Genomic DNA, 21576 nt, shown 5'->3' with positions numbered 1-21576 from the left:
CCTCTAGTGCGTATTTTTTTTCCAGGCACGTTAAATGCCCACCGCTACGTGCAGCATGTGCTGCGGCCGGTGGCACTCCCGTACCTTCAGGGGCTGCCCAATGCTCTGTTTCAGCAGGATAATGCCCGCCCACACACTGCTCGCATCTCCCAACAAGCTCTACGAGGTGTACAGATGCTTCCGTGGCCAGCGTACTCTCCGGATCTCTCACCAATGGAACACGTGTGGGATCTCATTGGACGCCGTTTGCAAACTCTGCCCCAGCCTCGTACGGACGACCAACTGTGGCAAATGGTTGACAGAGAATGGAGAACCATCCCTCAGGACACCATCCGCACTCTTATTGACTCTGTACCTCGACGCGTTTCTGCGTGCATCGCCGCTCGCGGTGGTCCTGCATCCTACTGAGTCGATGCCGTGCTCATTGTGTAACCTGCATATCGGTTTGAAATAAACATCAATTATTCGTCCGTGCCGTCTCTGTTTTTTCCCCAACTTTCATCCCTTTCGAACCACTCCTTCTTGGTGTTGCATTTGCTCTGTCAGTCAGTGTATAACAGGTCCGTCATGATAACCCAGCATTCGACAAAAAGTACCCCAACCCAAGGATGTTTCTCGTAGAAATAGATATTTATGACGTACAACGTATTCTTTGGCCTGCCTTAACCGACGAGTCCTTACGTTTCTAACAGTTAACCACGATATCATGTGGAGTTACCCCAGTACCCTTCCTGGCCCTGTAAGTTTTTCAGCGACTTCACTGCACTCTTCTTTCACTATTTTGTATTCTTATTGCTATGCGAGTCGTCCAATGGGTAATAAATTCCCGCATGAAATGCTTCCGACTCAATGCTGTCGCTTTACGTCAACAAATGGGACAGCTCCCAAATTCCGGGCTACGTCGCTCTCCTCACCTTTATTAACTGTGGTGTTGATTATACTGTCTCATGCAAAATTAATTCAGAAAATGTTCGAAAGAAAGTTAATTAAATTACCACCACCATTGTTCTAACAAATCTTCAAACTGTACCTCTGTCATTCTTAATAGATTTTTGAAATCTTCGTGATAATGTTTGATCTCTCCTTCAGTAAATGTGGTAGCCCCATAAGCCTGGCGTTGCAATGTCCACTGCCTTACTCACCATCTCATTCTTCTGTTTTTTTCTTCGTTGCAAGATACGAACGACTTCATTCACTAAAATTGAATACATAATCACATATCCTTCAGCAAGTAATTCGTCCATGGCCACGGTTCGACTTGCCAAGCGTGTGAATGGATCAGGTTTCCTGGCAAGGACGAACAGGTGTTGACCAAATACGAAAGTGTAATCGACTCAAGCGTGTCACGGTAGAGACAATACGCGACACTCAGCGAGATATCGAGGGACAGCTATTAGAGCTCTCTTGCGGATTGACCTGAAAACTACTGATTCTGTCGAACAAGTGTACTTGTGTGTGAAGTTTTTGGTGTTATTTATGTGTTTTCAGTGAGTTGACATAATTAAGTAGTAGCGTGTGTCATTCCTTGATATCTCCTCTCAACATTAGTCGAAAGGTATGAACTGTGTTTGGCTGTAGTAACTATGAAGTAGAGAAGAATGCGCGGTCTTTCTTCCGTTTCCCTCTTGACAAGAAAATGTAAGTAAATACTGTGTTTGCATATATATTCTTCCAGTTACAAATATATTTGTATAGTACTTCATAATCTTCTGGTCTGCTCGACCCATATTTTAACTGGCTTAAAATATAATACGCATATTTTATTGTACGTATAGTGCAGCAGTTAACCTTCAATACCGATGTCTTGTTGTAGGTGTGATCTGTGGGTTTGATTTAATTCAGGAAAATACATATGCATATGAGTGTGGCTGGTTGTGTTCCAAGTTACCCCATTTGGAATGCAGTAATGCGTTGTCAAGCACTGAAGAAAATATGGGTGATTTAAGAAATGTACATATTTTGTTGAAACAATATGATGATGCAAATTTGCTTTACCCTAATGTAATGGCATTATGGCAAGTATTTCTTATAGGGAAAGTTTGAATGTTTTGGGAGCTAGATTTTCTTTCTGTTAGTAGGCTTCAAGTTAAAAGGAAAATTGTCCAGCTCTTAAATGTAAATTCATTCAATCATGTGTGTAAGAAATGTTCCGATATTTTTGTTGACAAGTGTTTTAATATGATGGTACAATGCTTTTAAATTTTTAAAAAAGGAAAAATCTAGTCGTGAACGTTCAGGAAGGAATTCTAAAGCTAAAAATGTAATGCATAAATGAAAGATCAAGCCCATTCACGGAAGTACATTTCACATCTTGATTATATGTCTAATTTCAGTCTTTAAATAATAACCTGTTAATTAATCCTTCATTCATTTATCCAGAATTGCTTTAGCAACTTTGAAGTTAATATCTTAGCAACACTTTCTTTCTAGACGTAATTTATTTTTCCATTTCCGTATATACATTTCCACTGATATTTGAATTTAGCGCGAATTTTCAGGTCAAGCCACTAGGAGTGCCACTTGCGACTCGTCTCCCATTTTAACAAGGCTAAATCCGGAAGTGTCGCGTATTGTCTCCACTGTATTTGCTTGGCCACAAAGCCTATCCACATCAAACTTGTCGGTGACATGACCACACATGCCTTTTTATCTTGCCTCTGTAGATTCGTTTCTAGACGGTAGCAAACATGTATAGCGACAACGGAACTAAATCCAACGGTGCTAATAATACACCCACTTCCCTTAAAAATGGTTAAATGATAAAGATTCTCAAAACCTGTAGACAATTTTCTCTACTTCTTGTGACTCGTCTCACTTTGGTGGATTGTGGGAGGGTGGCGTGAAATCAATAAAATTTCATCTTTGACGTCTCGTGGGAGTTCGATGGTTAACTTTTGTAGAAATGAATGCCATATTGCTGCAAATGGAAGCCTGCCTACACTCTCGCCCGCCATGCCAGTTATCTTCTTACCCTGATGAGACTCGAGTCCTTACTCCCAGCCATTTCCTTGTTTGCGGTCCGCTTGTACCCTTACTTGACTTTGATTAAAATGGTGTTCCCAATAATATACTGTTAAGGTGATAACTAGCCCATAAACAGGTCCAGCAAGTTTGGAAAAAATGTTCCATGTATTATTTTCGTCACGTTCAGGAGCGTTGCAAGTGATCTTTAGAGATCTACCATATCCAGGCAGGAGTTGTAGTGGTAGTGAAAAACGACCACACCAACCACTACAGTATTCCCTGGTGAAAACGTATGAGCCATCTATCTCCGGAGGGATAGATGGTAAGTGAGATACTGATACCGGTGCGCTTTAGCGCTCCTCTGTCGGTCATTATATGAGGTAATTAATTTTGTGGGTTTAATATAATAGTGGTGAGTTGATTAATAGATTAAGAATAGTTTGCGGTGAATGCGTTTGAGGAGTGTTTTATTATAATCAGTTGATGTGTGTGAGGCGGTCACCCATCCAGTGGGTGACCACGCCCGATGTTGCTTAACTATGTGAGTTAATTTTGCGAGTTTAATATAATAATTTTGTGAGTTTAATATAATAAGAGTGAGTTGATTTGTGTTAATTGTTACTTTTGCGGTGTAAAAACGTTATTTTATGAATAATTTCCAGTGAAATATACTTTATTCTCCCGGGTTTGGTGACACAGGTATTTTATTGTGATACGTCATATGGCTAGATTTAGCCGTGCCCGGTTTGCTTTCGGAATTGCAAAGGCTATGCCGTGTATGTTTCGCTAATTTATCCGAGATAAATTTAGTAGCAGATGTTAAGTAATTTGGCGAAAGCATCGTTATTGGCAGCATATGTATGTGCACCGCCTCGTCTCCTGCGACCAGTGATTCATCTTGTGCTAAGAAGTTTTGTGATGTTATTGCCAGTATTGGCGCAAAAGGAAGTGAGGACTTGGTGGTTCTTGGAGGGTAGGAGTTGTATCTTGGTGGAGTGGTGATTGATACTTGGATGGGGGGTTACAGGGACCTCAGCTACTCAATCCACCGAGGGAGCCCTGTAGTGGGTTAACTTGGCTATTGAGGAGGGCAATGAGTAGGTGTAATAGGGTGTTTTGAGCTTGGTTATTTAGGGGTGGGGTAGGTGCGTGAGATCTTGGCTGGGGATTAGAGTTGGGACTCTTTCTGAGCAAGTTATTCTGTTGTGCCTTGGTTTTTGCTATAACTGCCTTTTTAAAGTATGGGCATCCAGGGAACGAGGCCGCGTGTCCGCCCTGGCAGTTGGCGCACTTCGCCTGGTGCTTTGGTACCTTGCATTCGGTGTGGCGGTGGGGGCCGCCGCACCTATTACAGCGGGTAGAATTACAACTTGCAGCGTAGTGGTTTAATTTAAGGCAGTTATAGCAGAGGATTGTTAGGGAAAGGTGTGGGGCTGGTTGATTTCTTCTTGACGTAGCTCGTTGAGAATTGTTGGGAGTTGTAGTTTCCTGCTTTTCTGGCGGAGTTTCTTCTTGTGGCACCAACAACTACAGTAGAAACTGCAGTCGGAGGTATCCACACGGGGACCGCCGTCTTAGTTCGGGTGGTGAATATTAAAATACCTGTTGGAAAATTTCATTGTGCAGTGCACAATCTATACACTCTTCCTATTACTGTTTAACTTTGTGTTCCATCGTGCTTGCTAGTTTCATGTGCTCTCTTTTTTTTAAGTAAAAAACCAATAAGAAATAAGGTCTAATTGATTGAGTGACTCTACCTTTACAACACAATGTATTTATTTCTTATTGAGGCCGACAATGCGGATTGACTATGAAATTTATTTCTTGCGGTAGTACAAAACCACCTGTAGTCAGGGGTACCTACATGGGAGCCGATGACTTAGCAGGGGTCGTGGATGGCGGGATGTCAAGATATCTGCTACCGGGCGAGTTGGCCGTGCGCGTAGAGGTGCGCGGCTGTGAGCTTGCATCCGGGAGATAGTAGGTTCGAATCCCACTATCGGCAGCCCTGAAAATGGTTTTCCGTGTTTTCCCATTTTCACACCAGGCAAATGCTGGGGCTGTACCTTAATTAAGGACACAGCCGCTTCCTTCCAACTCCTAGGCCTTTCCTATCCCATCGTCGCCATAAGACCTATCTGTGTCGGCGCGACGTAAAGCCCCTAGCAAACAAAAAAGATATCTGCTTGAAGATTTCGTTGAAAAGTGCAACATCTTTGCCCTTTTCCTATTACTGTTTACCTTTGTGTTCCCCAGTGTTTGTTTTTCTTGTGTTCTCCTTTTCAGGTACATTGTAATGAATGTTGTTCGAGTTTTTTTACTGTTATCCACATTGACTGGTTTAATGACTTTCAGTGTTGTGTGTTCATATCGTAGCTTAGATGATTTTTAATTTGTTCACTGTTTTAAATCTAACTGATATAAGCTGGGTGGTATGATCATTACTTATTCCTCTGGTGTTCATAGGTTGGCACTCAAATGTTCCCAACTGCGCCAGCGTGCGCTAACTCGTCATGTTCTGCCCGCGCGATATGCTATCTTTCTGAACGTGCACATGCCTCATGTGTAATCACGATTCATCCAACACGGAATGTGTACATTTATCGTACCTGTTTTTGTAAATACTGTTTATACTGTTCTATGATAACAGGTGCACCTTTCGATGCCGTTGCTTTTCCGATACAGAGACTTCCTTCCATTGCTTGATCATCGCACTCGAGAAGAAGGGTCTCAACTTTGGAGAATGACACAAAGACATAAAGAACACTTTTACACTTCGCATCAATCAGACCTGTCAACAATACCTTGATTCTCCAAATGCAACGCTAACAGAAGCTGTGGCGTATGCCAGAATGAAGACGTGGGCTACCACTAGACTTAGGTTACCCCTTTTTGATAGTGGGTTTAGTGAACGCTAAACCTTAAGCGCTTTGAGCTGCAGTCAGTAGCCTGCTGTGTTGTCAAGGCTCTTTCACAAGCTACTACCCTGGCCTCTGCTACTGTCAATAACCAGCACCTGATCAGTGAAGATGGTAGCCTAAGGTTTAGCAAATTAAAGTCCGGCTTTTTGACTAAATGGTCCCCGTTCGATTCTCAGAATCAAACTCCTCGTATTTTCAATTCCCTTGACTTGGGGACTGGTTGTTTATGACGTCTTCGCCATTCATTTCATTCTCATTAGGTCACCACCAAGTCTATACTGATTTCATGTACTATTATTATAATTAATCAATTGAAATTTTACCGGGCGAGTTGGCTGTGCGCGTAGAGGCGCGCGGCTGTGAGCTTGCATCCGGGAGATAGTAGGTTCGAATCCCACTATCGGCAGCCCTGAAAATGGTTTTCCGTGCTTTCCCATTTTCACACCAGGAAAATGCTGGGGCTGTACCTTAATTAAGGCCACGGCCGCTTCCTTCCAACTCCTAGGCCTTTCCTATCCCATCGTCGCCATAAGACCTATCTGTGTCGGTGCGACGTAAAGCCCCTAGCAAAAAAAAAAAAAAATTGAAATTTTGAACTGTACCTCATCAGCGGTTGTACCCATCGTTCACTGGTTTATTGTCCGACTCGTTGGCGGAATGGTCAGCGTACTGGCCTTCGGTTCAGAGCGTCCCGGGTTCGATTCCCGGCCGGGTCGGGGATTTTAACCTTAATTGGTTAATTCCAATGGCTCGGGGGCTGGGTGTTTGTGCTGTCCCCAACAACCCTGCAACTCACACACCACACATAACACTCCTCCACCACAATGACACGCAGTTACCTACACATGGCAGATGCCGTCCACCCTCATCGGAGGGTCTGCCTTACAAGGGCTGCACTCGACTAGAAATAGCCACAAGAAATGAATTATTTAACTGGTTTATTAGCTTCCTCAAGAGATCAGTGGTCGTTTCCGACCTATGATCACGGGTTCTATTCCAATCAACAAAAGAGAACACTAAACCCGAAAGATTGGATTTCATTTTAGCAGATCTACCTATAAGGAGAAAAACGTATTACTCCTAAAACAGCAGCCTTGCAGTGTCTTCCTTAGGATGTAGTAGTAAACGGTAGTGAAATGCCAGCACTCTATTATCTCTATAATTAACTCAGAAGTATGAGGTGAGGAAGTATATACGAGGAGTAATGCATGGTTGTTATTATCCGCACACTTTATGTTGGTGCATTTACACGCTAGTGCTGAATCGGTCGACCTCGGCGATCTTCGAGATTCGTACTGGCAACCTTTGAAACACAAACTATGAATCGCGTAAGCATCGTTGTGCGACATCTGGCGTACACTTTACGTACTAGTACTGTTGTTGTTTACACAAAAAAAGCCAAAGTATAGAATTCATGCTAGGAACAATATTCACATCGAGAAATGTTTTATAATGTTATATAATGTGTATGTGACATAGTTGTTGGCTTAAGATGATAACGGTTTAGAAACTTCGTATCGATCGATCATATTCTCGATTCAATTCAGATTTCATTTCCCTTCGGTTGGCAGCACTATCGATACCGGGACACCTCCCTCCTTACTCCTCACCACCGAACACAAATGCACCAACATAAAGTGTGCGGACTATAGTTTACGGTGGCGATCAGACGGAGCGGAGCCTAGCACACCTATCTATCCGGTGTGCATACAGCAGCATGCCACGCGAGGTTATAAGGCAGTACCAAATGGCTGATACAACAGGCATGAAGGAGTTTTTAAAAATTAACTATGATTTGTGGAGAACGGTAAATAAAAATGTAAACTGACTCTGGCATGGGTTTAAAGCAATTATCGAGGAATGGGAAAATAGGCTTGTACCTTTGAAGGTGGTAAGGAATGGTAAGGATCCACTATATTACAACAGAGAAGTAAAGAAACTAAGAAGGAGATGCAGGATGGAAAGAAATGGAGTTAGAAATGGCTGTTGAAGTAAGGAGAAATTGAAGGAACTTACTAGAAACTTGAATCTAGCAAAGAATTCACCTAAGGATAACATGATGGCAAGCACAATGGGCGGTAATACAAATGTTAGTGAAAAATGGAAGAGTATGTATAGGTAGTTTAAGGCAGAAACAGGTTCCAAGGAAGACATTCGAGGAATCATCAATGAACAAGGGGAATTTGTATGCGAGGATCTTCAAAAGGCAGAAGTATTCAGTCAGCATTATCTAAAGATTATTGGCTGCAAGGATAATGTCCAGATAGAGGAGGTGATTAATACTAAAGAAGTATTAAAATTTATCTATGATAACAGTGACATGTAAGGCAAGATACAAAAGTTGAAAACTAGAAAATCAGCTGGAATTGATAAGATTTCTGGGGATATACTAAAGACAATGGGTTGTGATATAATACCATATCTGAAGTACTTATTTGATTATTGTTTACATGAAGGAACTTTACCAAATTAATGGAGAGTTGCTATAGTAACCCCTGTGTATAAAGGATTTATTTATTTATCGTATGGCATATACATGAACAATATATATAAAGGAAAGGGTAATAGACATAATGATGAAAATTACAGGCCAGTCAGTTTGACATGCATTGCATGTAACCCTTTGGAAAGCATTCTTTCTGGTTATGTTAGACATGTTTGCGAAATTAATAACTAGTTTGATAGAAGACAGTTAGGAGAGCTTATTCGACTGTAGCTCAACTTATAGGATTCCAGCAAGATATAGCAGACATCCTAGATTCAGGAGGTCAAATGGACTGTATCGCGATTGACTTATCTAAAGCATTTGACAGGGTAGATCATGGGAGACTACTGGCAAAAATGAGTGCAATTAGACCAGACAAAAGAGTGACTGAATGGATGGCTGTATTTCTAGAAAATAGAAATCAGGAAATTAGAGCAGGTGAAGCATTATCTGTCCCTGTAATATATGAATGATATGAGTAAAGGAGTGGAAACAGAGGTAAGGCTTTTTGCGGATGATGTCATTCTGTATAGAGTTATAAATAAGTTACAAGATTGTGAGCAACTGCAACGTGACCTCGATAATGTTGTGAGATGGACAGCAGGCAATGGTATGATGATAAACGGGGTTAGAAGTCAGGCTGTGAGTTTCACAAATAGGAAAAGTCCTCTCAGTTTCAATTACTACGTTGATGGGGTTAAAATTCCTTTCGGGGATCATTATAATTACCTAGGTGTTAATATAAGGAAAAATTGCATTGGGATAATCACATAAATATGATTGTAAATAATGGGTACAGATCTCTGCACATGGTTATGAGGGTGTTTAGGGGTTGTAGTAAGGATGTAAAGGAGAGGGTATATAAGTCTCTGGTAAAACCCCAACTAGAGTATGGTTCCAGCGTATGGGACCATTACCAGGGTTACTTGATTCAAGAACTGGAAAAAATTCAAAGAAAATGAGCTCGATTTGTTCTGGGAGATTTCCGACAAAAGAGTAGCGTTAAAAAATGTTGCAAAGTTTGTGCTGGGAAGGCTTGGGATAAAGGAGAAGAGCTGCTCGACTAACTGGTCTGTTCCGAGCTGTCAGTGGCGAGATGGCGTGGAATGATATCAGTAGACGAATAAATTTGATTGGAGTCTTTAAAAGTAGGAAAGATCACAATATGAAGGTAAATCTGGAATTCAAGAGGAAAAATTGGGGCAAATATTCGTTTATAAGAAGGGGAGTAAGGGATTGGAATAACCTACCAAGGGAAATGTTCAATAAATTTCCTATTTCTTTGCAATCATTTAAGAAAAAGATAGGAAAACAGAAAGGGGACCTGCTACATGGGCGACTGCCCTAAATGCAGATTAGTATTGATTGATTGATTGATTGATTGATTGATTGATTGATTGATTGATTGATTGATTGATTGATTGATTGATTGATTGATTGATTGATTGATTGATTGATTGATTGATTGATTGATTGATTGATTGATTGATTGATTGATTGATTGATTGATTGATTGATTGATTGATTGATTGATTGAGCTTTGACAAGGGGAGGGAGACGCAGCGCTTGGACTGCAATACCAGTCTCCGATGCCTTGCTCTCAGAAATACGTACAATATTCTTACTCATTGCTTTCACGTTTTGTAAATGGAACAATGTGCGAGATGCTTACATTATAATGTGCTTTAGATATCCATGGTTTTCATTTGAAGTTTAGGTTTCACCAATAGCCTTGGTAGCCCTCAGGATACGCCACTCCACAGAAGATACATAGCATCTATCGTACATATTCGACTCAAACATGGAAGCATTGGAAGCCACTTATGCGCGTTAGAGTTATCGACTCATCCTACTGTTCATGCAAAAATCGATCAATTAGGGACTTAAATCGCATTTTCCTTGCGTGCGACCTCCATCGAGAACAACGGAGATCGTTTTTTAATAGTTTGGGTGTGCTGGGATTCCATTTCCCAGTTGACATTCAGTGTTTTACTTTCCTCAAACCGAGCTCGATAGCTGCAGTCGCTTAAGTGCGGCCAGTGTCCAGTATTCGGGAGATAGTAGGTTCGAACCCCACTGTCGGCAGCCCTGAAAATGGTTTTCCGTGGTTTCCCATTTTGACACCAGGCAAATGCTGGGGCTGTACCTTAATTAAGGCCACGGCCGCTTCCTTCCCAGTCCTCGCCCTTCCCTGTCCCATCGTCGCCATAAGACCTATCTGTGTCGGTGCGACGTAAAACAACTAGCAAAAAAAAAAAACTTTCCTCAAACAACCTTCAAGTTCGTAATAGCATTGCTGTAAAATAAATTTTGTTCAGTATTGTTATGTCTACCATAGTGTATAATTATATACGATTGTACTCTACTCCACAGTTGTAAATCAACTCTGTGCGAAATTTTTATTTACACTGACTGACAGAGCAAATGCAACACCAAGAAGGAGTGGTCAGAACTTTATGCCAATTGCAGGGTAGACTGACGTCACTGAGGTATGCTCATGATGTGAAATGCGCCGCTGTGCTGCGCACGTAGCGAACGGAAATGGGACACGGCGTTGGCGAATGGCCCACTTCGTACCGTGATTTCTCAGCCGACAGTCATTGTAGAACGTGTTGTCGTGTGCCACAGGACACGTGTATAGCTAAGAATGCCAGGCCGCCGTCAACGGAGGCATTTCCAGCAGACAGACGACTTTACGAGGGGTATGGTGATCGGGCTGAGAAGGGCAGGTTGGTCGCTTCGTCAAATCGCAGCCGATACCCATAGGGATGTGTCCACGGTGCAGCGCCTGTGGCGAAGATAGTTGGCGCAGGGACATGTGGCACGTGCGAGGGGTACAGGCGCAGCCCGAGTGACGTGAGCACGCGAGGATCGGCGCATCCGCCGCCAAGCGGTGGCAGCCCCGCACGATACGTCAACCGTCATTCTTCAGCATGTGCAAGACACCCTGGCTGTTCCAATATCGACCAGAACAATTTCCCGTCGATTGGTTGAAGGAGGCCTGCACTCCCGGCGTCCGCTCAGAAGACTACCATTGACTCCACAGCATAGACGTGCACGCCTGGCATGGTGCCGGGCTAGAGCGACTTGGATGAGGGAATGGCGGAACGTCGTGTTCTCCGATGAGTCACGCTTCTGTTCTGTCAGTGATAGTCACCTCAGACGAGTGTGGCGTCGGCGTGGAGAAAGTCCAAATCCGGCAGTAACTGTGGAGCGCCCTACCGCTAGACAACGCGGCATCATGGTTTGGGGCGCTATTGCGTATGATTCCACGTTACCTCTAGTGCGTATTCAAGGCACGTTAAATGCCCACCGCTACGTGCAGCATGTGCCGCGGCCGGTGGCACTCCCTACCTTCAGGTGCTGCCCAATGCTCTGTTTCAGCAGGATAATGCCCGCCCACACACTGCTCGCATCTCCCAACGGGCTCTACGAGGTGTACAGATGCTTCCGTGGCCAGCGTACTCTCCGGATCTCTCACCAATCGAACACGTGTGGGATCTCATTGGACGCCGTTTGCAAACTCTGCCCCAGCCTCGTACGGACGACCAACTGTGGCAAATGGTTGACAGAGAATGGAGAACCATCCCTCAGGACACCATCCGCACTCTTATTGACTCTGTACCTCGACGTGTTTCTGCGTGCATCGCCGCTCGCGGTGGTCCTACATCCTACTGAGTCGATGCCGTGCGCATTGTGTAACCTGCATATCGGTTTGAAATAAACATCAATTATTCGTCCGTGCCGTCTCTGTTTTACCCCCAACTTTCATTCCTTTCGAACCACTCCTTCTTGGTGTTGCATTTGCTCTGTCAGTCAGTGTAATATAGCCAGAACTTTGCGAGGACTATTTTTTACAGAATACTTTTATTTTACCAGTGGATCACAAGTTGTTTGTCCAAATGTATTTTCTTACTTTGTGTGTGTTTAAGTGTATTACAATTTTGTCATATATGTCATTGTGTAATTGTATGTGATTGTGAGTCATTGGCTGTATGGTTCTTTGCAACCTCAGAAACAGCTTCCATCAGAAAAGGGTGTCCGCCAGGGTCGTGTATTATCACCTCTTTCGTTTAAAATATATTCTCAGGTAATTTTTAAGGGAACGCCAACAGAATATGGTGTAATATTTTTTTTTTACAATTTGTTTTACATCGCACCGACACAGATAGGTCTTATGGTGACGATGGGAGAGGAAAGGCTTAGTTAGGAATGAGAAAGAAGCGGCCGTGGCCTTAATTAAGGTACATCCCCAGCATTTGCCTGGTGTGAAAATGAGAAACCACGAAAAGCATTTTCAGGGCTGCTGACGATTGGGCTCGAACCCACTATCTCCCAGATGAAAGCTTACAGCTTTGCGGCCCCAACCGCACGGCCAACTCGCCCGGTGATTATGGTGGGATCAAGATAAATGGGGAAGTTTTCAACATCAGGTATGATGATTTACCCACCCTTCAGAGCATGATAAATCACTTAGTTCAACATAGTGAAAAATTCGGCTATATTTTAACCCTTCCAAAACAAAAAAGATGGTGTTTTTTAAACAGTCAATACGAACAAATCTCACAATGAGAGGTTATTCAGCAGAGCAAGTGTCCTCCTTCAAATACTGGGGCACCATGCTGAATGACCAATGCGATTCCAAACGAGAAATAAAATCTAAAATTTAGCAGGCCAGGAAACAATTCATTACCATGGAGACATTCTTTGTAAGGTCAGATCTCAGTCTGCAGCTACGAATCCGCATGATCCGCTACTATATATTTCATATTCTCCTATATAGATATAAAAGCTGGACCCTGGATACAAGCACTAAAAACGTATAGAAGTCTCTGAAATGTATTTGTGTCGCCGTCTCTTGCGCATACCTTGGATATTGTACATTTCAATATCGAGGTCCTTCATCGGACGAAAAAGCAAAAAGAAAAGAACTGTTATTTAGTATAAAACAGAGGAAAACACAATACTTAGGTCATGTTATGAGAGGCGAGCGGTATTAATTATTACAGCTAATTATTGAAGGAAAGACAAAAGGGAAACGTTCTGTTGGTAGACGGAGAAATTAATGGCTAAAACACATTCGAAGATGGCACAGATGTACAGGAGAAAAGCTTTTCATTTTGCACTGTCTGGATGAGAAGAGAAAAAGAAGAAGAAGTACTATGATATGTGTTTTCTCAACACAGTCTAGTTATAACTACTACTGAGTTTAAAATTAATTATGTGCATTTTGCCACACCTCGTCGTTTCATTACTGGTCCTCTTATTCGAAAATTTGGTCCCCGACCTATTCAAATCCAATTACACAGATCAACTTGGTTTTTCCATTTTATTTGTGTCTCTTGTCTTATCACATACCGGTCTTTTATAATTTCAGTAATACTGATTAACAAGATATTATAAAGTTACACAATATCTCTAATGAAATAAGAACACAATTATTTATATGGAAGTAAACAATCACTGTAAGTTGGTTCATTTGCATAATTTTGTTGTAGCAGACGACCTTATATGATCAGATGGAAGCACGTTCCACTGTTGTAATGGCGGATATAGGGTGGAAGTTATACCAAACAGTGCCGAGCAAGATAATGTTACGTGCTCACGCGATCGTCAGTCTCGTCGCAGCCCCTTCGATTACTGAAAGGGGGTGACTAAGCTACATCGGGAAACCTCTCAACCCGCCCGAGGGCATGTCGCAGTTGCTCCTGTATTGTTCCCTTCAACTAGTTTCTCCACGTGATTTCTGGAAGATACGACAGGAAAGTTCCATCTCCATCCGAACGCTGAATGTTCTAGTGGCCCAACAGTGAAGTATAAATACAAGGCCGTTGCAAGCGACTTGTTGTGGTGCCGGAGAATTCAATTGATTAATTGGATTGGAGACGATGGAATGGAGGTGTACTACCTGAGAGTACCGTGTGTTTGTGTATATCTGTGGAGTGAGGATCGCCGTGAGTCAGCAAGAGAACCCACTATCGTGAATGTAAGGGTAAATGGACCTGTGTTAATGTTCGCTGTTGTGAGTATCGTCCTGCTGTCGAATACTGTTGAGTTGTTTAGTTGTTCATTGCATGCGACTGTGTGAAATACTGGACCAACTGCGGAGTCGAACCAACGAACAGTCATGGTGTGTCGAGCGGCCCGTAGTCCTGTGTTCAGATCCAGCCGCTGTATGAGGGGACTGGACTTGGGAAAGTGAAAGTAAAGATTATATGCGTCCCCAGGTATAGCAATGGGCCGGACTGCCTGCTGTGCCGTAGCGAAGAGAGAGACAGGCTTGTAAATAGACTTGTAATTAGTAGTTGTGGCCATTCACAGCTGATTAGAATAGTGTACATACTGTATGTGTGTGTGTGTGTGTGTGTGTGTTTATATTGGGTCATTCTGAAATAAATTAAAGTAATAAAACAGACGGAGTTTTACTAGAAACAATATACTAATGCATGTCTAGAAGAGTGTTTCAGTGGACTGTTTCGTCTGTTTAGTATATTTGTTGTGCTATAATCATGCAAAGAAGGAAGTGGTTGAACGAGCCAAATATACTTTGTTATATTTGTGGGCGTTTTGTAATCACAACGCAGGGACAGAACATAACCCCATTATTTAAAAGGGTTTATTTAGATTATTTTGGATTGAAGCCGGGAGATCAGTATAAAACGTGGGACCCTCATAAAGAGTGCAGTGCTTGTGATACAGAGCTAAGAAACTGATCAAAGAGAAATACGAAGGCATTTCTTCCGGGATTCCATTGGTATGGCGTAAGCCAAGGAACCATCTGGACGATCGTTATATTTGTATAGGCAAACTAAAAGAATAGAAAGAATAAAGGAATGATTTATTCTGATCTGAAGTCTGATAGATGGCGCTGATATTCCTTATGTAAACGTCCGACGAACCTTGAGATATTGCATTCTGAAGCAAGTCCTATGCCGGTCGAGTCATTTGAAGATTCTGATTGGCCAGGAAGTTGTTTTAAGTACTTTACCAACATGTTTCCTGCACTCTCATAGGGAAAAGCCAAAGAAGGAATTTTTGTAGAGCCGTAGATCAGGGAACTATTTAAAGAACATTTTGAAGAACGTGTAACTCCTGAAGAAAGGGAAGCTTGGATTGGCTTCAATGGAGTTGTTCATAAATTCTTATGAAATCGTAAAGACTTAAACTATGTGCAACATGTAAACAATATGCTAGAAAAATATGAAGCCTTACAATGTAACTTGAGTTTTAAAGTACATTTTCTTCATTCACATTTAGATCACTTTCCAGAAAGCCTCGGAGCAGTGAGTGAAGAACAGGGTGAGAGGTTTCACCAAGACATTATGGACACTGAAAGGCGCAATCAGAGGCGATGGAATACATCCATGGCGGCCGACTACTGTTGGCTGCTAGAACGTGATCCTGCTGGAATGCACTAGAGAAAAAATGGTATAAAAGGCTTTTCATGCAAGTGACAACGGTTCTATTGACTGATCATACACGTGAACAGAAACATGTGTTAATTCCGCTTTCCTTTAAAATGTATGTATTAAAATATGTCTTGAGTTAATGTAGTTAATGTGTTTATTATTTTCATGTATTAAACTGTTTCTGATATAAGGAAACAATACAATGCAATGCAATGTATATTTCGTTACTGAATATTATATTACGTTGGGCATATGGTTGACCAGTGGCGGCGCGTGACCCTTATCGAAGTATTAACACACTAGTTTGTAGAAACATGGATAAAAACAATTTACGGGTATTAAAGCTTAAATAGAAGGATACATTTTGAACTCACACACAAATCAATCCTCCCAGTTCATCAGCAGATATTACATATTGTAACATAGCTCTATCAGGCGACTTTTGCAAGCAAAAATGTCCATAACGGAATCATGGAATGCCGGATTTTTCTTACAGTTTTTCAGGACATTCTCCTCTATTGAAATTTATGACAATTTTGATCATTTTTCTTGTGTTTGCGTACTTCTTAAATAAGATTTTATCCGCATCATAGCCGGGAAAGATCGTTAGACAGAGTCACTAGTAGCAGGAAAAATCAAAATTAAAGAACAGAATTTGGTTACGTCAGATTTAATCCTGAACATGTTAACTATTTTTAGCACCAATAAAAGCAGCAAAGATTTCCAAATGGTTCCGTAATATTTCATTATAAGTGGCTCTATAATGGAGCAATTCAACAAAATTTCCTCTATTATCAGAGTCGCGATTTTCAGTATGGCCTCTAAAAGGCAACTCTTCCTCTGGCAGGAAACAAACAGTATCTATTAGGCAACTAACTATATAGCTGTTTGCTTTAGCTTTTTCATTATGTTTCTCCTGATTAATTCTGAAGGCAAGACTTGAGGATGCCTCTATTCTAAAGCTACCAAACTTCAGTAAAGCTATTTTGGAATTAACATGGTCTACGGACTTTTAATGTCGTTTCCTTAATAATAATTGTTAACATTACAAATTCTCCTTGTTGTTTAAACATTTGTGTCTGTTGAAAATGGAATAAAAGGCGAGGCCAACAATACAAGGAACACGACTTCCTACAGCCACACAGCCATGTATCATTTGTGTACCAGGCAGTAGCGTAGCCAGGATCGGCCCTTGGCGGGGGGGGGTTATAGTTAAGACATTATGGTAAAACACAATGAAGGTGCATAAATGACTTGTCATTACAAGGACACTGATACAAGTGAATTACAGAACTGTTGATTCTACAATTATGTCTCTGAATGTTTATTTAGTTTATTGTTTATTGTGTCTGGCTCCATAGTTAAATGTTTAACGTGCTGGCCCTTGGTCACAGGGGTCCCGGCGTCGATTCCTAGCCGGGTTGGAGATTTTAACATTAAATGTTTAATTCCCTTGGCTCGGTGACTGGGTGTTTGTGCTGTCTCCAACATCCCTGCAACTCACACACCACACATAACACTATCCTCCACCACAATAACACGCAATTACCTACACATGGCAGATGTCGCCCACCCTCATCGGAGGGTCTGCCTTACAAGGGCTGCACTCGGCTAGAAATAGCCACACGAAATTATTATTTATTTTATTTTATTGTCAGTTTCTAATTATTTCCTTTTTGTAAAATTTCCATGGGGTTTCCTAACCCCCCAGTAGCCCCCCCCCCCTGGCTATGCCACTGGTATCAGGAATCATTAAAATGACGCACTTTCCCTCTTCTTTCTGTAACCATAGCTGATATATTAGGAGTGGGTTTCCCATTGTTTACGATTTGTTTCTTAGGAGAGAAAGCGCGCCTAGAGAATGAATGTTTTAACAAGTCCTCAATAACACAGCCGCATTCATCCTCCATCAAAACTGAATTTCCCTTTAACAACAACAAAGCCGTTGCAGGGACAAGACAGGTTCATAACAATCACCACTGAACACTGCAAGCGATTACTGGTAAGTAGAGCCCGGATATATATGCACTAAAAACTCCCAAAATATGCATGCACATATGCACTAAAAATGTTGTAAATATGGACAAAAATATGCAAAAAATATGCACAAAAACATGCACTAAAATAAAACAAAATACACTCACCAGAAGCATTATTTAATTTTAACTCACTGTTAAATTGATAAACATGAAATAATTCCTTGCAAAATGATGCATGGCAGTAGGTTTCAACAGTTTTTCAATGTTTTCAGAAGTCAATGACTCTCTGTTGTCGGCCATAATTAATTTATACGCTGAAAATGATCGTTCTACGTCGACGGACGTAACTGGGTAATACTTCTACACTGGCACTGACTGCTCATAACATTCTTCTGATAAAGACTTTAGGCACTTTCACAGTTTACTCTGGTGAAACACTGCAATAGACGAAGAGCAAGTTAAGAGATGAACGCACTTGTTTAAGCAAACCTTGGGAAGCTACTCTAAGGAGAAGGAGGAAGGAATGTCAGAGAGAAGGAAATAGCTGTTGTCTACCTGCTTGTATTGTGAGAATGAAATCTTTTTCCCTGATCAGAGAATGCTTCTTATGTTGCCAAGGGATATTCAACATACAGAGTTCATTAGAATTTTAATTTCTTTCACAAGTCTTAATAATTGATCACACATAAGAGAAAAAATATGTCTGTATATGCACTAACAATGCCTTTGCTGGCAGGACCTAGTGTTTACAGTGCACTATGTCTTCTGGTATGGGCTAGAGCAATTTTGTTACTTTCATAGATCTGTCTCTGTCTCATCCTTGGCTTTGACAATATGAAAGTGACTGAGGTATGAGCGATGCTAGTAATGCCATTCCTTGTGCAGCCAGTCCCTGCTATGAATGGTGTGAAAATGTTGCTCATAGGGTCGGTTGGTGCATGCATTTCAGTGGGCTTGGCAGACTGGTGTGTAATAGCAACTTCTGGCTCTGTGAGGAAAGCAACGGGAAACTACCTCACTCCTCATTTCCCTAGTACGCCTCATCAGTGATGCCTAGGCCATCTATGACAGCTGATGGCAGAGCTGTTGAGGATCCAACCAGCCTTAGGGCTGAAGACTGAACATACATACATGCACTAACGCTCAAAATATGCACTAAGGTTCAAAATACGCATTTGCATATGCGCATATGCATTTGAAAATATTCCTTTAAAAATAAGCCTCTCGCCTGCGACAAACATGCGACAAACATGTGTTACTTATGCGGAAGATAATCAGTCTTTATGGTTATTATAATGTAGTATGCGATAATAAATAAGCAATCTATATGCCGTAATATTATGTAGTCACATTCGTTGATATTTCGTTTTAGATTGTGTTATCCCAGCTAACACAGCACACATAGACCTACCGCGCCTGTGGTTGACGTGTATTGTATTTTTTTTTTTTTGTTAAAGCATGTTGTTAAGATTTCTTTTATATGTAGTTTTAAAAAAAACTAGATGTGATACAGGAAAAATTAAGCCATTTCTGTACTTCATACACTTTGAATATACAAAATCAGTCACTGAATCTAAAAAAATGGTCTCAAGAATTATCTTGCTTGTAGACCTGTGTTATCGATCACTAGCACGAAAGTCATCTTTATCTCTAATTTATCTGTAGAAGAACTTAGATTTTTGTTGAGAATGTCTTCCTTAATTGCTGCGTTCCTGAAGAAACCATACATAAATTGCTTCACCAAATACTGGGTGTACACTTATCTTCTTACTTTGTCACAATCAATCAATCAATCAATCAATCAATCAATCAATCAATCAATCAATCAATCAATCAATCAATCAATCAATCAATCAATCAATCTTGATTAGCACATATTGCTGTCGCCCAGGTGTCAGATTCCCTATCAATTGTTACCTAACCTTCTTAACTGATTTCAAAGAAGTTGGAAATTTATCGAAGATATCTCTTCGTAAATTATTCCAATCCCTGACTTCTATTCCTATAAAGGAATATTCGCCCTAGTTTGTCTTCTTGAATACCATCTTTATCTTCATACCGTATTATTATCTTTTCTACTATTAAATCCCCATTCCACCTTATTCGTTTAATGATGCCATTGCACGTCATCCCTCTACTGATAATTCTACTACCACCACTACTACTACTACTACTACTACTACTATAACACAAGTTTTCATTGCGTCCCTGAAGGCAACAGAGGGCCTCCTAGACGGTAACGCCGTCTCTCAGGCCAGAGAGATTTGATTCGGTGAAGGAGACGTTCGGAGAAGGTAACGGGGTTGGCGGCCATGACCTATACTAGAACTGTCTCGACATTCGCATTAGTGCAGAAGAATGGCAAACCACGGAAAACCATCCTTAGGACACCGGACGGTGTGGATCAGCCTCTCTCCGTTTCCCGAATGCAGAAATGTAGAGCCGCGGTAGACCCGTTGCCACCGGTCCTCCGCTCGGTTGGTCGGTCGGAGTGCATAGTTGTGACCACTTGTAAGCCGAACCTACTCTACATCCACCGACTCTCCACTGACAGCTCGGAATTTACTACTTACTCTAGTGAAGCACCTCTCTTTCTTGCTCACAAGTCTTCCCAGCAGAAAGTTTACAACACTTCCATAGCACTACTCGTTTGTTGGTAGTCCTGTTGAGGGCCTCATTCTAATTGGAGTCTCACCATTCTCTTATACACCCTCTCGTTTACATTCTTACTAAAACCCCTGAATACTTCCATAATCATATGAAGAGATCTGTAATCTTTATTTGTAACCTTGTTAATGGAATTATCCCAACGAAAATGTTTACGTATATTAAGACCTAAGTGCTTAGGCTACAGTGATCCCCATAACGTACTTTCCCCCCATTAATACAGTAATTAAAATCAAGAGAACTTTCCCTTTTGGAGAAACTTACAACGTGCCTTTTCATCCCATTTCCCATCATACCGTTCTCCACTGTCCATCTCACAACACTATAGAAGCATTATTGCACCCGCTGACAATCGCCTACATTTTGACTGCTCTGTTATACAGTATAAAAAGCATAATCTGTGATTCCTGTTCTTTACTCATATAATTTATACCCTGTGGGTGAGGGCGGTAGAATCCATCAACGGTATCCCCTTTCCGTCGTAAAAGGCGATAAAAAGGGGCCGAAAAAGCTCGCAACTTGGTAATTTAGGTGGCAACCACTGGGCCCTAGCATTGTTACCATTTACTTGTTCCAGTCTCCTCGGTTTAATGTTTCCTATCCGGCGTTTCTTATTCAAATTCTACTCCTTTCCTACTACGACGGTATTAGGTTTGCGAGGCCTTCGGTGCTTTTTATTTTCATGGCCCTTTTCTTTTCCTTGGCGGTACCTTTATTCATGGAAATGTCGGACCTGATCCATGTTTCTTCTGATTAGTATTAATAGAAGATGGTTGCCCAGTTATAATTCCTCTTAACACAATAATAACGACCACTGCCACTCAAATCATTTATGTGTAGAAGAAAATATAAAGGTTCAATAATACTACCTTGCGGAACCCCCTTTTAAACATTACGGGTTCAGATAACGCTTCATCTACTTTAACTCTCTGATTTCTGCTTACTAGAAATTTAGTCATCCGTTCAACCACACTTTTGTCTGGCCCAGAGGTGCTCAGCTGGGCGCCCGTTGATGCTAGCCCAGTGTGGCAGGGCAGCTTCGTAGCAAGCAAACGTCACAGTGAAGCGAGAGAGCGAACACACTTTGCATGGAAGTGAGGGAGCATTGACGTTCGATTGTGATTACGAAGCTCTCCTATACTACTGAGCGA

General features: G+C 41.6%; 1 protein-coding gene across 9 annotated transcripts in view; it reads right to left on the bottom strand.

Moving 5' to 3' along the window:
- The window catches only part of LOC136874101 (uncharacterized), an 81691-nt gene that overhangs the window by 39091 nt on the left and 21024 nt on the right, over positions 1-21576 (bottom strand). The window contains exon 3 of one of the 9 annotated variants that reach the window (XR_011018279.1): positions 17924-18195. The exons of 7 other annotated variants lie outside the window; for them this stretch is intronic. Coding sequence is in view for 1 of the 2 variants with exons in the window: in XM_068227658.1 (XP_068083759.1) it covers positions 17924-17932 (9 nt within the window). In the remaining variant the exon portion in view is untranslated. Of the gene's footprint in view, positions 1-17923; positions 18196-21576 lie in introns of those variants that run through there. One more of the 9 variants, XM_068227658.1, reaches the window with a different exon arrangement.

This window comes from Anabrus simplex, chromosome 5 (assembly GCF_040414725.1).
Source record: "Anabrus simplex isolate iqAnaSimp1 chromosome 5, ASM4041472v1, whole genome shotgun sequence".
NCBI classification, from domain to species: domain Eukaryota; kingdom Metazoa; phylum Arthropoda; class Insecta; order Orthoptera; family Tettigoniidae; genus Anabrus; species Anabrus simplex.
The sequence above is the reverse complement of the archived record's forward strand: the minus strand, read 5'-3'. Positions and strand labels throughout refer to the sequence as shown.